At 36.9% G+C, this 16,972-nt stretch overlaps 1 protein-coding gene across 1 annotated transcript in view; it reads right to left on the bottom strand.

Moving 5' to 3' along the window:
- Positions 1-260: 260 nt before the first annotated feature.
- Positions 261-16,972, bottom strand: part of sec24d (SEC24 homolog D, COPII coat complex component) — a 34,086-nt gene continuing 17,374 nt past the window's right edge. The window contains exons 12-23 of the mRNA XM_079810619.1: positions 11,323-11,514; positions 9,590-9,683; positions 9,022-9,138; positions 8,739-8,909; positions 8,329-8,425; positions 7,771-7,916; positions 7,349-7,487; positions 6,124-6,242; positions 5,176-5,355; positions 4,886-5,077; positions 2,909-2,998; positions 261-1,910 (exon numbers count right to left, since the gene is read on the bottom strand). Of these exons, the coding sequence (XP_079666745.1) occupies positions 1,770-1,910; positions 2,909-2,998; positions 4,886-5,077; positions 5,176-5,355; positions 6,124-6,242; positions 7,349-7,487; positions 7,771-7,916; positions 8,329-8,425; positions 8,739-8,909; positions 9,022-9,138; positions 9,590-9,683; positions 11,323-11,514 (1,678 nt within the window). The 3' untranslated portion in view covers positions 261-1,769. The remainder of the gene's footprint in view (positions 1,911-2,908; positions 2,999-4,885; positions 5,078-5,175; positions 5,356-6,123; positions 6,243-7,348; positions 7,488-7,770; positions 7,917-8,328; positions 8,426-8,738; positions 8,910-9,021; positions 9,139-9,589; positions 9,684-11,322; positions 11,515-16,972) is intronic.

Below are 16,972 nucleotides of genomic sequence, written 5' to 3'. Positions count from 1 at the left end.
CAGATCTAGTGCTCTGTGTGCCTATCCCAAGCTTCTCTGTGGAATTAGATGAGTGCATTTTGTAACATAGTCAATAAACCGCTCAGAATGTACATTGCACGGCTGGTTCATTGTATATCGGATCATTGGTAATCTGATGCCTACAAAATAGCTATGATTAACCCTCATTCTTCCCTTGCACTTTGTAGGAAATCCTTCCTTCCAGGGTCAAAATGACACGAAGCCCTAAAATTCGTTTTTTTTTTTTTTTTTTTTTTTTTGCCCAGAATGCTTTTCATATGGATAATTTTTGCTATTTTGTAATGCTATTTTTTGGAGATTTTGTCTTATTTTATTTACCTTTAAATTACTATATATTTTATCAATAAATAAATAATAATTTAAGCACATTCTTCACATTCAACTTAAATTCAAACTAACTCACAATTTCATGCATGTGTACTGAAGCATTACATTCATTCCTAAGGGGTCAAATTGACCCGCGAGGGAAGGATTTGTTACTTTAAGTTTCAACCACATGAACTCCTCAAATCCAATAAAAAGAAATTGGGTGTATTTGTGGTTCAACTGCGACAAAAGTCCTATGGTCTTGCACCACTCCAATGAACACTCAATTTAAAGAAAAAAAGAAATGAGTTCCGGGTCAAAATGACCCGAGGGAAGGATTAATCCATTAATTTGAGTTCAGATAAACACAAAACACGATTTCAAGGTTAACAGGGACTACACCTTTATTCAAAAACAGCTGTATAAAGGCTTTAAATTGAAATGTACATGACAGGCTGCCTTCGGCTTACAGAAATGAATCTTTTCTGTGTTGAATACAAAGATCCGAAGCATTAATGAGCAGGTACAAAGGCTAGATGCATGTGACCTGAGGTATAGTTGCTTACGAGTCTTTAAAATCCATCTCAAACTGTAATAAAATATACAGTATTGGTCCAGAGATGTACCATTAGAAGTCAGAAAAAAAATAAGGCAAATTTAGTATAATAATGGCTCACTTTATAAAACATCTCAACCCCACTTTGGAAATGTTTCAAAGAGCAAAACTGTATAAATGACTAAATAAAAGGGACGTTCAGTTCTTTTGATTGAAGAACGTGTTCTGATGTTTCTTTAAATGTCTAATGGTTAAACAGGAAAGCCCAGTCTCTTGACACATTTTGGAAAAATACAAACAAAACGTAAACATATGTTGCGCAAAATAACATTGAGGTAAAAAAAAAAAAAAATTAAGACAAAGATGTTCTTTAAAAAAATTGGATTTAATTTTTGTACATGACTAGATTTCAGTTATGTGTGATGGTTTCGTCCCTGAAGTCATACAAAGAAAATCGCAAGTTATGTACTGTATAGTTTCAGTCACAAATATGTCGTCTATTAATTTAATAGACACAGCACAGATGTTCCACTCAAATCCACACGAGCCAGTTTTGTTCATTTTGCTGTGTGTCGACTGTGTGAAGGATTCAAAGAAATGTTTCCCTTTGGTAAAATAAATCTGGAGGGATGATTTGATAAACTCATTGAGAGGATCTCAACATAATGGCTTCTCAGAACAGGGAGATGTGGCGCATTTGAAGGTGTTCAATCTAAACACCCACTTACCAGCATCCCTCATGCGAAACAGAAAGGAATCAAGCACAAAGATCATACTCAACTGCAGAAAGAGTTTGGTCGTATATCATAGGCAGCTGTAGAGATTATAAGAGAAGATGGCTGTGCGCTATAACACTCTTAACTGTGTGTGCGTGTGTGTGAGAGAGTTAAGTAAGCAGCTGCCTGATCTCGCGGTGGACATAGCACAGGAAATCCATGTAAGACGCCCCTCCGTGAAGACCCTTATCCTCCACCAGGTGCTGACGGAACAACATCTCTGCTCTGTCCTTCTGCTTTACTATCAGCAGCTGCACACACAGACACACACACATCAATTACACCGCTGATCACAAATCAGGACAGAATGAAAACAACTTTTAGGTACACTACTGTTCAAAAGTTTGGGGTCAATAAGATTTATTTTGTTTTTGAAAGAAGTCTCTTATGCTCAACAAGGCTGCATTTATTTGATCAGTAATATTGTGAAATATTATTAAAAAAAATTATAATATATATAAAATATATAAAAAAAGAATACAATTTATTCATGTGATGGTACAGCTGAATTTTCAGCATAATTTCTCCAGTCTTCAGTGTCACATGATCCTACAGAAATCATTCTAATCTGCAGATTTTCTGCTCAATTATCATCAATTCTCCTTGGCGATCAATTATTAATAACGGTCTTATTACACATTATTACTACATTTTTTCAGGATTCAAGCATTTATTTGAAATCTTCTGTAACATGTCTTCACTGTCACTTGTGATCAATTTAAATCGTCCCCAAACTTTTGAAAGGAAGTGTATGGTTTTTTTCTACAAAAATATTAAGCAGCAAAAACTGTTCTCAACATTAATATTAAGAAATGTTTCTTGAGCTGCAAATCAGCATATTAGGATGATTTCTGAAGGAGCGTGTGACACTGAAGACTGGAGTAATGATGCTCAAAATTCAGCTTTGCATAGCAGGAATAAATTACATTTAAAAAAATATTACAAGATAAAACAGTTATTTTAATTTGAAATAATATTTTACAATATTAATGTTTTTAATGATCATAAACACAGCCTTGGTGAGACTTTAATGAGAAAGAAACTACTACTAGTATTAAGTATTACATTATTGTTATTATACTAAAATATATATATTAGTTATATTAATACTGCCTCACAATCACATTATGCACATTACAAGTTGAAATTCAAATTAGCACCAAGCCTCTTATAACAATCAAAAGACGGAGACGGAGACGGATGCTGAAACCGCATGCAAGAGAGAGGAGATGGTGAGAATGAGCTGTACCTTCATGGATGCGGCCCTCTGCTGTGAAATGCTGGAGATGATTGAATGGAGTTTCCTGGAATGAGCATTATCCAGCACAGGTAATGACGTCTGCTGAAACACAATTATACCTCTACAGTTATCACTGCAGCTCTGACGTTGATTTCCATAATGAGAAGAACTAAAAGAGCAGTTCCTTGATTAAAGCAACACAAGTAGTGAGATCAATAGTGCAAAGAAGAAAAAGCTTATTGTTTGGATATAATCCAATCAAGCAAAGATAAGTACACAGTACAAGCAAGTTAAATAATAGTTCCCCGAAATTTCATTATTCACCTACATGTTGTTCCAAACTTTTGTATAGGATAAATGATTTCTTCTTTTTGCATTTGACTGGATTGATTTTGTAATGTAAACGCTCATGTGGTCGAATCTGTTCAAACATCCACAAAAGACGCCTACTCTCCGCCGACTGACCTAATGCATAAACATTATGGGAAGTCTGCTAGCCAGACAGGATTTAAACTTTGTTGGCTGGAGAGATCCAAGTTTAGTGTGAAGACGAAAAACATAAAGCACAATATTCTCTTAACATTCCTGAATTCTAACACGCACTCATTGCGTTTGGTGTGGTCTTGCAGAGAGAGCAGCAGCTTTTGTTTCTGCTCTAACGTGTGGTTTTCCACCATCTCCTTTTGTGTTCATATGTAAATTGCGCGAGCTTATTTCGTTATTAGATCGGAAGACCTGAAAAACCCATACATTTACCCACCCGTGAACCCTCCCCTCGTAGAAATCAGGGCAGAAGTGGTCCAAAAGTGGACAAAAGAGACCGATTAAAAGACCAGGTGTAAACAGGTATGTCTCCCTCGTCTACTTGTGATCTGATCGACCTAAACGCTTATTAATAACAGGTGTAAACAGAGCCTTAAATATTTTTCGGTTTCGTTATATAAACCCGAACACATCACCTCATTTCCATTGCATTGCTTCATTCTTAATGTAAAACAACACAGCCACAATAGCGCTCCATGACTGAAAATATCGCATTAATGTTTGTTTAAACACCTTCTATAATGATCTTGTTAGTTGATCTGTAATGTGAGATGGGTGCCGCCATGTTTGCGCCGCATTTCAGAGAATCATATCTGTAGGAATTACAACACGTAAATTCATCCACTTCTCCCAAAATACATAAAAATAAGTGGCCGGTGAACTGGGAGAAGAATAGAGTAAACTTAGTTACCTACACAATAGATTTAAGAGATATTAAGAGATTCAAATATCAGTCGGTTTGGTTCTAGTATTGCAGTGCAGTGTGTAGTATTTATGAGGATCTATTGACAGAAATGCAATATAATATACATAACTGTTTTCAGTGGTGTATAAAGACCTTACATAATGAACCGTTATGTTTTTATTACCTTAGAATGAGCCGTTTCTATCTACATACACCACAGGTCCCCTTACAGTGAAGTCGCCCTTTTTGCGCCGCCATGTTTCTACAGTAGCCCTAAACGGACAAACTGCTCTACAGAACGCAAGCTACTCTCTGCTCTCTCCGACGACAACATTTTTGTCCTGTGTCACCACCGTAGCTTCTCTATGTGCTTCGAAAGGGAGGGGTGAGCTGAGGGCGGTTGCAATTCGCAACCTCACCACTAGACGCCGCTAAAATTTACTCAGTGCACCTTTAAGAGATTTAAATATCAGTCTGTATTTTTTTATTAAGAGATTTAAATATTGTCAGATTTGTTCCATTAAGAGATTTGAAGCTTGTCGGTTTTGTTCAAAGCAAGAGTAGGAGATTTTCAAAAAGTATATAAAATCAATAATAAGATTGGATGTTGCAGGTGAAAAGTCTGATGCTTGGGCACACCAGAGAAAGTAAATAAAGTGGGAAAAGATTGAAAAATTAAAAACAATTATCACTTACATACACCTTATTTCAATTACTGGATATAATAAAAATGTAATTAACAAAACTGTGTCTCATACCCCTTCTGTGGTCAGGTGGCCGAAAGAGGGCACATCAAAGAGGTTCTGGATGAGGTCAGGTGAGCAGGCCTGTCCCAGCCAGAGGAACATAGAGAGCCCGTTTTCCAAAAGGAACATGCCTGACTCGCTGAGCCGCTCCTCAGAACAGCGCACTGGAGCTGGGATTGACTCACTGGACACATCCATAGTGTGCTGAGAGAGAGAGAGAGAGAGGGCAAACGGTTAAACTGTAATGCTCAGTGTTTAAAGTTTATGATAGAAGCGATATGCATGTTGCGTGTGTAACTCACCAGCGGGATGAGCCGAGGGTAGAGTAGGACCTGGGTTTCCTCCACTCCCATCGACATAACCATGAGTCTGTAGAAGGCTCTGTCATCTGTGGAGAGCTCAGTACTGCCCACTAGAGATGGCGTCTTCAACAGACTGTTCATGTAGACCGGGAACACTTTCATCGCATCTGGCAGGATTAGCTGTAGGGTAAAATGTTCAAGAGCCTTCAGAGATAGACAATCAGAGATGCACACTCAAAAAAAAAAAAAAAAATGAGACGTGAGAAGGATGAGAATGAGAATTAATTTTTTTACAGGTATTAGGAAAAAGGTACGGATCATTTTGTGCTAGGACATTTTTCTACTGATTTTGTCTTGCAGTGCAAAGATGATGATATGAATCATGAATATGAATATGATATGAATACAAAAATAAATAAATAAATGGTTTCTGAATTTCAGTTTTGTTAATGTTAACTAAAACTTTAATTTAAATAAAGTATAAAATATAAATATTATATGAAAAACTTAATGAAAATGAGTTGAAGTACTAAAACAATTGCTAAATTAGACTGATAAAGTGGAATTATACATTTAAGTATGGAGCAATATTAATCAACTATGTTTACTTACTACATAATTAGGGTAGATTAGGGTTTGGTTTAGGGTTAGTTGCTTGTAATTGTGCATAACTTGCTGTTTTTACTATAGTAAGCACAAGTAAGATTTGTAACCGGGACACAGCAAAATAAAGTGTTACCCTAAATTAAAATGAATGCATCAAAATTTAATTCAAAATAAATATTATAATAGTACATAAATATTACAATAGCACTGCTGCATTATAACTGTAAATGAGTTTACACATGCTATGCGTGTGCAGCATTCATGACGGAAGATGTTTTTTTAAGAATGTACATTTCATATGAACATCCGTAGATGGACATGAATGTGAAGTGTGACACTGACCTGGCTGGCAGCTGAAGGAGTGGCACAGTTCTTCCTGTAGCAGGCCAGCATGTGAGCGGTCTGGTTTACCAGGATTTCCCTCACCGTCTTCAGAGGCTGGTTGAGCATGGCCCGATACGCTGCAGGACAAAAGCATACACCACAATCACTTCAAAGGGAGACTATAAACCATCACCTCATGATATAATTTTACATTTTTAAACGTGTTGCTGCATAGATGGAATGTGCAGAAAATTAAAGGTCTAAAAATTAAGGTAATAAAGGTTTAAAAACATTTGAAAAAAAGGTTGTTGTTAATGTTAACTAAAACTAATGTTGTTGTTTTTTTTAAATAAAGCTGAAATAGAATAAATGAAAATGAATTATGCTGTTCCACTATAAAACCATAAAAAGGATCAGATTGGGGAAAAAAAACAAAGCTACACTATGTAACTTTTCTGTCCACTAGAGGTCGCCTGTTCAAAACAAAGGCGTAGTTTGATGACGCCACGTTTGATCGCAGAATCTTGGGACATGTGGTCTTCACCTCACAGCCGGTGGAAAATAGTCAGGATAGGACTTGGGCAGAAATCATGTTCATGGATGCGATTATTAACATCACTGTAGTATGAAGCAGAGCAGGACCGAGTGTTGTGGAGCTGAGCAAGGCTGCAGGAGCGATTGAAGATCGGGACTGTTATTATGGCATAGTCGCCGGCGGGACTTTTATTATGACATGGTTGCCAGCGCCACTTCCTCTTTTCCAGTCATGAGTATGAGGTAACGCAACTCTGTTTATCGTATTAGATATATCTGAGTGTGTTGAAAAGGAAGTTATGACGTTCGCTCGGCGGCTGCTATGACACTTGTTCACACTGCAGTGAGAGTACAGCGTTTCTGCTAAATAAAACCGGAAACCGAGGGTAACGCAGGTATGACGCAATTGACAGGCAACTCCCTCAAACGCATAGCTCACACGTCCCGGTTCCTTAGTTAAAATAGCAATTTCTCACGATTTACAAATAGTTGGAAACATTTGGGATATTCTAAGTACTCAACTGAACAAAATATATAACACTGGCCTAGTGTTTTTTGGATATTTTACTGCAAAAATCTAACATAGTTCACCTTTAAAATCTCATTATTGTACATATTAAGATGAGCATTATGTCACGTTATGTAAAAATCGGCAACAATAGCATGAAGTTTTCATCCACGTTCATGTAAGAGTTAGAAAGATGTTCACCTGACTTGGCGAAGAAGTTGATGAGGGCATCTGTCTCACAGCTTTTGTAGAGCTCGGAGAGCTGTGAGCTGCAGTTCAGACTGAGGTTGTGAACTCGCAGCCTTCTCTGTCCACCAATGGTAGTGTAGAGCAAAGCACACTGGGAAACCAGAGGAAACAAACTCATTTGTGTTGGTCTTGCCAGAAAGTGAATTCCAAGCGCATCACATCCAAACAGGTCAATGAGGATTCAAATAAACTTGAGATACCAAACAAAACAAAAAAAAGTTGTATCAAACAATCGTATTACTGATTATGTCAAACAGTGTGTGACTTAACATGTGACCAGTTTTGTTGCAGTAAGTATTCCCAAACGTTTTTTTTTTTATTCTTTGGCAGTCTTGTCATTGTCTCAAAGCTCAGTGGCATACATGAAGACTGACCTGCATCACAGCTCCAGACTCCTCACTGAGTGTGTCGTCATGTTTAAACTCCACCGTCAAGGCCTTGTCACAGTCCACTGCTGCCATTTCCACGTCTGTAGTGTTGTTCATGTGTACGGCACCAAAGAAATCTGTTGCCCTGAAGCCTTGAGAATCATGCAGATGTTAAGACAAATATATGCCAAATATTTATTACGTTCAAAAGTTTGGGGTCGGTAAGATTTCTTAATGTTTTAGAAATAAGCCCAGCCACGGCTGCATTTATATGATCAAAAATACAGTAAAATCTGTAATATTTTGAAATATTACCATTTAAAATAACTATTTTCTATTTCAATACATTTTAAAATATAATCATTTTCTGTGATGTCAAAGCTGAATTTTCAGCATCATTACTCCAGTCTTTAGTGTCACATGATCATTCAGCATTCAATCTGATTTGCTGCTCAAGCAACATTTCTTATTATGATCTATACTGAAAATGAAATCTCACTCATCCCCAACTTTTAAACAGTAGTTTGTTTAATCTTACGTAATGTACTTTTCTAATGTTATTACCTGTGCCAGTACGGACACGCATGATGGCGTCGAATCCGATGGACTTCTCCACATCTCTCCTGAGGTCACTGAGAAAATGCTGACCATTAATTTCCACCTGAAAAGAGAAATATAAAGGTTTGAGGTTTGACCACAAGAGGGCAGCATTTAAAAAAAATCCACTTTTACAGTACTGTTCCCCATGTACATATTATAGGAATTACAATAATTGGGTATAACTAGGTACTAATCCTGAACCTAACCCTAAACCTACCCTTAATCCATGTAGTAACCTTATATTATTATATTACCCAGTACTTTCTTAGTGCATGTACTGCAAAATAAAGTCCAACCAAAAAATCTTCACGAGTTCAGCCCCTATTTGATACCATATTCAAGGCATCTGTGTTTCAGTATGTGCCCATGTGTACCTGAAAGTTGCTGTACTTGTAGACCGAGCCTCCAGTATGTGAGGGCACGTCGCCCATGGTGGCCATATCCATATACTGGTTGGGAAACAGGAAGAGGTCGACACAACAGCCCTGCGCCACACAATCTTTAGTCAGCTGCTCATACACACCCCGCTGAGGCTGGAACAGAGTCTGACAACACAGACAGACAAACAAATCGTTCATTTTAGGACTTTGATGTTTATAAAGCATGTAGCTGAGATTTTTGAATGAGAAAATTTCAGTGAATAAAATAAATATTCACCTTCTCCTTTTCTGTACCGACTAGTTTTTTGTCATCTCTGTTTTTCAGTTTTCCTGGAGCCTCTGCTGTTGGCATGGAGGAGTGGAAGATGAAGAGTTTGCCACTGCATTCAGCTGCCTGAGGGGAGAAAAAAAAAATATCACAAAAATATAAAATCATCAAAAACATTCTCATTGTCTGAAGGTTTTATCTGTTCATTTGAATCAGTGTATATGTGAAGGACCTGGATGGGTTAAGAGTACTTGATTAAAAACATTTGATAAAGAGCAATGACCCCAAATAAAACGACTGAACATGTCATTGATGTTATGAAACAACCAGCGCTGTCGCCAGTGATGACGAGTGGGAACATTGTCTCGGGTCTAAGAATTTATGTGACGACCCGAGAAACAACTGTGTTTATCAAATAGAGTGTGCTTACATGCAGTATTAAAGTGCACTTTTGTTAAACAATGTAAAAATAAAAACAGTAAGTATGCAAGTATGTCTAGAAAGGGAATGAACAGATGGACTGATGTAACAGAAGCTGTTTGGTAAATAGTTCATCCTCTTAGATTTAGATTTTTACCTTTAGGGCCTCCACACCAGCTTGCATCACTGGTGCAAAAACAGTCTCGCTCTCGTTGGTGTCAGCAAACATGTCGGGGATCTGATCTAAAAGGCTAAAAGAAAATAATACACAAAACTACATTAACAACACAAATAGGCAATTTTTGCTTCAAAGTCGAGCCATTCTTTAATATAACGCACAATTTTGATATAGGCAGGAACAGAATGCTTGAATTATGGAAGAGTACAGTATAAGGTTAGGAAGTAATGCTTAGGAAGTAATTGCTGTAGTTCTAGTCTGAGCTGTTGACTTTCTCTGAGAAATTAATCATTATTCATACATTTCTATGGCAACGCTCACAAATGGATCCATGTGTGGCTTTGTTAGTGATGTATCCAAATCACTTCATCTTTAATTAATTCTTTTGCAACATAAGATTCCAAGAAACGAAAAATATGCATGTACACATACATGTATACCTTAAAGCCACAATATGTAATTTTTTGCCGCTAGATGTCGCTTATTCAAAACAAAGGCGCAGCTTGATGACGCCTGGATTTCGCAGAGCTTTTATTATGCCGCAGACGACTGCTTTCACCTTTTCCGGTCATGCATATGTGGGGTAACGCTGCACTGTTTTATCATATTAGATACATTATTTGAGTGTGTTGAAAGTTATTTTAGATGTGCGTTCGCTCGTCGGCTGCTATGAGACACTTGTTGCTCACTGCAGTAAAGCTAGATCGATACTAGGCATGGTAAAACATGGTACTCGCGGTAAATCATGAAAACGAGATTTAAACAAAAAGACTAACTGTGTTGAGCTGTATAACAATGATTCATTTTCTGTCGATGAATGTATCCAAGCAGTTGCTCACCTGTCTAATAAAACACATAATATATTAAAAGTGTCTTTGGTGTTTCCATGGTTTCTACAAAATAAAATCGAAATGGGGGGGTAACGACGTCATTGATAGGCGACGCACGGACACGGTCCGTCTTCTGGATAAAATTGCTTATTTTTCTGGATTTAAACATTCTTGGAAACATTTGGGATAATGTAAGTACACAAGAAAACATAGCATTGGGTTACACTTTATTTTAAGGTGTCTCTGTTACACTGTAATTATAAATTGAAGTACTGCGTAATATTAAGTAACTATATGTACTTACTATAGGGTTAGGATTAGGGTTTGGTTCTGTTTAGGGTTAGCTGCATGTAATTATGTAATTACTATAGTAACTGCATGTAACATATGTAACAATGACACTGAAAAAATAAAGTGTTACCGTTTTTTTGGATATTTTAAACCAAAAATCTTACATATTGTGCCTTTAAATGCAAAGTCACTTTGGAAACATCTGCCAAATGCATTAATGTAATGTTTAAGTATCAAATAAACCAATAACCAATATGCAGATATATCCAACATGTAAGCATTATGAAAATTGTTGTAATAAGAAAGTTGTTGTATAAAAGCAATTGATTGGATGGTTGTGGTCAGCGGTTGTGGTCTGCACAGAAGATATGTTGTTGCGAGGGGGAGGAGAAATTATAGTTTATTTTATTAAAGATTGTGAATTTTTTTTTAAATGGTGTGCAAATATAATTTATAATAAATACTGCAATATTCCATAAAAAATACATTTTGAGTTCATGGTGACTAATGCTAAAACGGAATACTGTATATGACTCAATGTAAGAAGCCTAGACGTTTTTTCAGATAGAAAACAGATAAAAATGAGCATACTTGCTGATGACAGCCCGAGACTCCTGGAAGTTGACGAGGAATCCATCAAGAAGTGGTACAAACATCTCAGTCACATCAGAGACCACCATCATCTGCGGCTGGGCCAGAGCACTCTTCACATTGTAGAAGTGCAGGATCTTATTGTAGGTGACAAAGCCCACTTTGATGGCTGAACTTTCGGCTCCCTCCTCTCTTCAGAAGACAAAGAACATAAGAAAATCGATCAATATCACCAGTATCAACAAAATCAAGACACCAAAAAGATAACCAATAATAACACAAATACTTTTTTTAAATTTGGGACACTTGTCACACTCAAAACTCTTTGCATCTGCAAACAAATTTCTCACAACTTCATTTTTCTAAGCCTTTTTTTGCTATTACATTTAATGAACAGGTGGCAAGGTGATTTTAAGTGGATATCTGAAGGATATATTCCTCCGGTTCACACAGATGTCCTAGCAGAGTAACCACATGTGTAAGTCAATTTTATTTGTATATCATGTGTCACAACACACATTCACACATCCAAAGCGGCTTTACAGAAAATGATGATGTCTTTATGCCTTAGTCACAGTTAGCAGATTATAGCTGGGCGATATTGTGGGCATATGAGATATGCTACATAACATATATCTAGAGTGTACAGTGTGTTTGCGGATAAAGTTGGACATACTTATATATCCAACCTTATATTAAGAGCTTATATTAAGAGCTAATTACTTACACTAAACTACATTACACTACTTTTTTTTTTTTTATTAAGTAAATGTATTAGAAAAAATATCAAACCAAGTGGCAATGATGCTCATACATTTTCAAGTGTAATTGAAAGGTGCAGTAAGCGATTTTTGAGAAACGCTATTGATATTTGAAATCAATCCAAACAAACAGACCCCTCCCTTCATTGCTCTGCCCCCAAAATACACAAACACGCAATGCAAGAGTGGATGTCTCGCTATCATTGTTTTTCGTGAAGCATTATTTTGCTTCGATTCAGCTAAGCGAGGATGACGAATGACAAGGAAGAATAAAAAATTAACATATAGCACAACAGAGTGTTCACAAATGAGAGTTGGTTGTTAAAATCGCAAGCAGCACACCAACTCCAGAAAAATAATGACACTCAAAACTGTTTTTTTACTATAGCTAACATTATAACAACAGCATATCTTGATTCTGTGAAACATAGCAAAACCAATGTTAGCAGAAACAACGTGTGACAAGCAGGGCGGGCGAGAGCTGTGAGAGAGCGGCACGAGGCGTGATTGCAGATGAGCGTCACCTGCGTGTCACACCGGTCTCGAATCCTCTCACGGAGGAGCTCGGAAGCATAAAAGGAGGAGCGCCGGCAGTGAAGGATGAGAGAGGACCAGGTCTAGCCTTTATGTTGTGTTTTGTTGAAAGGTTATTCCTCTGACCTTTTCCCTTTTTTCTAATGTCTCTCAGTCTTGTAATATCTCTTTCTACAGTCCTTCTTCAAATCTCCCTCTTGCTCACTCCCTCTCCTGGACTGGACACTAGGGACGCAGCAATACCATTTCTTCAGAACCGATCAGATCTGATACCAAAAATTGTGAGTATTGGCCGATAACGATACCAATCTGATACCATCAGTTTTATTTAAAAATTCAATGTAGAATTTCTATACCTCAGTGTGTTGAACTGATAATCACTCTTTTGTGTGTTAAACACAATCTACTAAATACAGACAACTTCATTATAAAGAAAAACAACATTAAAAAGAATATATAAAATTATAATCTATGACAAAAATACTACTATAAACTAGATGGTGGATAAACTAGATTAGTGGATAATTCAGCAGCAAAAGTTACTCTAGAAAAATCGTGAGTGCACAATAATTGTATAAAATCTAAACATTTAGTGGGGAACAACTAAAAGTGAATAAGTGTAACACTAAATCTGGTCAAATGTTACACGTTGCTGTAAAATACATAATGAAAAACAAGTAAATATATTTATAGAAATAGGGCCTATATACACTAAGAAATTAAAAGACATTTGTTTTAAATGCATAGCGTATTATAGCAACATATTATAGATAGATAGGGCAGAACAAGAAAGGCTAATAATCATTTTTCATAGCGCAAAGTGATATAATACGAAAGGCTCCAATAACCTACAGAGCGGCACACAAAGCGCTTATGCACATCCCGTGTGCAGGATGATGCGCTTGAAGCAACATGGAGTCACAACGTGCAGCGCTCCGTCCGCATTGAAAGGTTCAAAACACAAAGGGACGATATATCGATGCGTAGTCTATCAATCTATGCAATATTTTATTGAGCCTTTTCTTTTAAAAGTTTAAAATTTCAGTTATCGTGCGTGTGAAGAACAATACAATCTCTAGTTCAGTGTTGTGATCTAACAGACACCCGGTAGAAAGTAACACGATTCAGCAGCAATAAAGTCCAGCCAGATAAAGTCATTTTATGTGAAACCATAGACCGTTATCTACAGCATTATAACAGGAACATTGAATCATCTTGGAAAGAGTTTCATCGTGTTGACTGTTTAAAGCTGAATAGAGAAGCACTGGCAGCAGCAGCGGAGGGAAGCATTTATGTGAACTTGAATTTAATGACTTAAATATTCATCTGTACCTCACATTAAACTATGACATGGCTTCAAAACACTTAATATAGTGAATGAAAAAGAGTTGATTATGCTTTATAATATTGTTGTGCCTTTTGTGGGGCACTGGGGCTTAACAATAACACAAAATATTATACGCACAGAATCGGATTTGGATCGGTCCTGTCTGACCGATACCCGATCCGGCATCAGAGCAGTTACCGATACCGAGTATCGGATCGGCGCATTCCTAGTGGACACGCCCCCTTCTGCTGATTGGCTACAAGTGTGTTGTGGTGCTCGGTCCGATCCACTTTCAGCAGTGTTTCTCAAAAATAGCTTTCTGCACCTTTAAGTGTCCAAACATTGTGTCCATACAGGGGGAAACATTGACTGTAGCGACAGAGCTAATTCCTGGATCTTAAAATGACAGTATTTCAAATGTTCAGTATTCCATACGTTTAAAGAAATGTGCACATTTCACCAACTAACATATACCAGAGCACTGTGTAGTAGCTGATAGAGAAGAGCTGCTTCGGAGCTGTGCTGGCCAGTAAATACAAGCATTCCACATTGACGTCTGCATCTGCGGTTTGTAGCTTTCTATGACTACATTTATAAGATTGTAAAACATGGCAATGGTTTGAATCTCTCACAGTCCATATAAGTCTGCCATTAAACTAGAGACAAACTCTCCAATACAAATCTTATCAGGCATCCTAACGGACCCCATCAGCTCAGGGTGTCCAATGTGGTTTTCATTAACTGTAAGCAATCTAGCAAGCAAAGCAAGGAACAGAAGAGAGGAATCAGATATAATACCACAGGCTTATTTGGAGAGCACTACCGGACTGCTTTCAGAGTGAGGTCAGCTCCCAAACAAACAAGGACGTACCCTTAGGAACCAGCGGAGGAGAGGTAAGGAGTTAAAGTCTGAAATAAACAAGTTCCTCAGAGGTGAATCAAAGCTCACCTTTCAGCTGGCCGTCACCCAAATAAACGGTATAATTGGAGCCATGTGTCCCACGAAACATTTAAATACTTGGAAATGTTGCAGTACTAAAGCCATTCAACCTCCTGACTTCCTTCAGGCGGACATTTTCAAAAGATGAGATATTGGAATTGTTTCTTCCCTATGTTTTTTCTTGCTTGTTCTCCAGTTACCATATTTGGCGGTGGATTGGGCTCTTTTTCAGCTGGATTCGTTCACATACCAGGCTGATAGTAGCTGAGATGAACATGTGTTCAACCTAAGAGGTGCTGACAGAATACGTAGGGGTGGCTTCTACCCAAAGCTTCAACTTTACTCCACAGATCATCCAAGCCAAACACCTGGAGATGAGTGTCAGTGTGTGGGATGGGGGATGAAAGCAATCACATCTCTCCAGTCAAACCTGGATCTTTACAGTCTAAACGGTCCAAACAATAAAATACTAGCATAATGATCTATTCGCCTTGCCAAATTTAAGCCCGTTGGCCAGTACACAGTCGACAGAAGCTCACGGGAAGCTGACATGACAAACAGTGGGACACATGTAAGGCCCTATAAAATGTGCATAATTTTTTCACAAATTCCATGTTTTCTGTTTTCAGTTCATTTTATAATACATGTTATATGGTAATTGTAATAATCAAAATGATGTCTAATCAAATGAATTTATAAAACTTTAATAACTAAATATTTTAAAAAAATAATGCCTTTTTTTCAGAAATTATGTGCGGTCCATTTAAATTTTTCTGGATTCTATGATTTATAATTTAATAAAAATTTATTAATCAAAAACAGTGGTAATCAAATGAATGCATAAAACTAAAATGTAACCTTTGCATGGAGGTCAAATGATTATTTTTTTATTTATTTCAATGAAATTAATGCACTATATTTTAGTGCAATAATGTTTTTTTATTTAATATTTTGTATTTTTATTTAGGGGATTTTGTGGTACTACATTATATTTTTGCAACAGTTATAATCCATTTATTACCCGTTTTTGCACCAGTCTAAGTTGTAAATTTAATTTTCATGTGTGTCATAAATCTTGAAAAAAGACGATATTTGGCAGATTATTGCTGAAGTGAAAACTTTTTTAAAAGGTGAAGTAAAAAAAAAAATTATATTATATATATTTTTTTTTTTATATGAATATTTATTTTACAAAATATGTTTTAATATGAAATATGATTTAATTTTTAAATAGCAGTCTTTTTGTGGTGTAATATTCACAGACATATGATTTGATTAGGTGTACACTGTACAGCTAGGCCTGGATGCCAGCCGAACTTAGCCCCGCCCACAACATTTGAGGTCGGGAAGTTCGGTCTGGACTTGATCCGTTGTGGAGCAACTATGCTCGAACCAGAGCTGTCCGGACCAATCAAATTGTCAGGGCGGGCTTCATACAATGATAGACAGATGATCAACAATAACGTCCCCAAAGAGCGCTTGGGTTGATTTCGTTCTATATCACACAGAGAACTTGTTTGTATACACATTCACCTTCACTATTTCTCTCAAAAATGATGATCGTGTTGGTAAGTACTCCGTGTATCCTTAAATTCTTTACAACACCGGCAAAGATCGTTTACACTCATCATCATCTTCTACTTCTTCCAGCATGCGTGCAGTTGAGTTCTGTTGACAACTATGCGTTGCTCCATTGCTCTGATTGGTTGTAGGTCTATCCAACTGAGTGAACACGCCTCATAATCACAGCCCAATGGAGCAGTATCAGACTCATATTCTGACTAGAATCTGCATATGACGACATCAGGCTACTTTACGGCCCTACTTTCTAAATTTTGGCAAATTTGGTGACATTTCAATTTGGATCCACTAGATTCCGCAATGCCCCACACATTCATCCTTCATATGAATCTCCTGGATTTGGATTTTCTCAATTTGTTTATGTAATATTTTACAATTTATAAAGTATCTTATAATTATATTTTTTTTTAAATTAAACGAGTATTAAAAATATTAGGTATATGAGGTAAACTGCAAACATTTTTATTACAAATGGTGAAAAAGGACACAGACACCATTTAAAATATA

This window comes from Gobio gobio (assembly GCF_949357685.1).
Source record: "Gobio gobio genome assembly, chromosome: 2".
Lineage (NCBI taxonomy): Eukaryota > Metazoa > Chordata > Actinopteri > Cypriniformes > Gobionidae > Gobio > Gobio gobio.
Note: the sequence above shows the minus strand (reverse complement) of the source record. Positions and strands in the feature narration are given on the sequence as shown.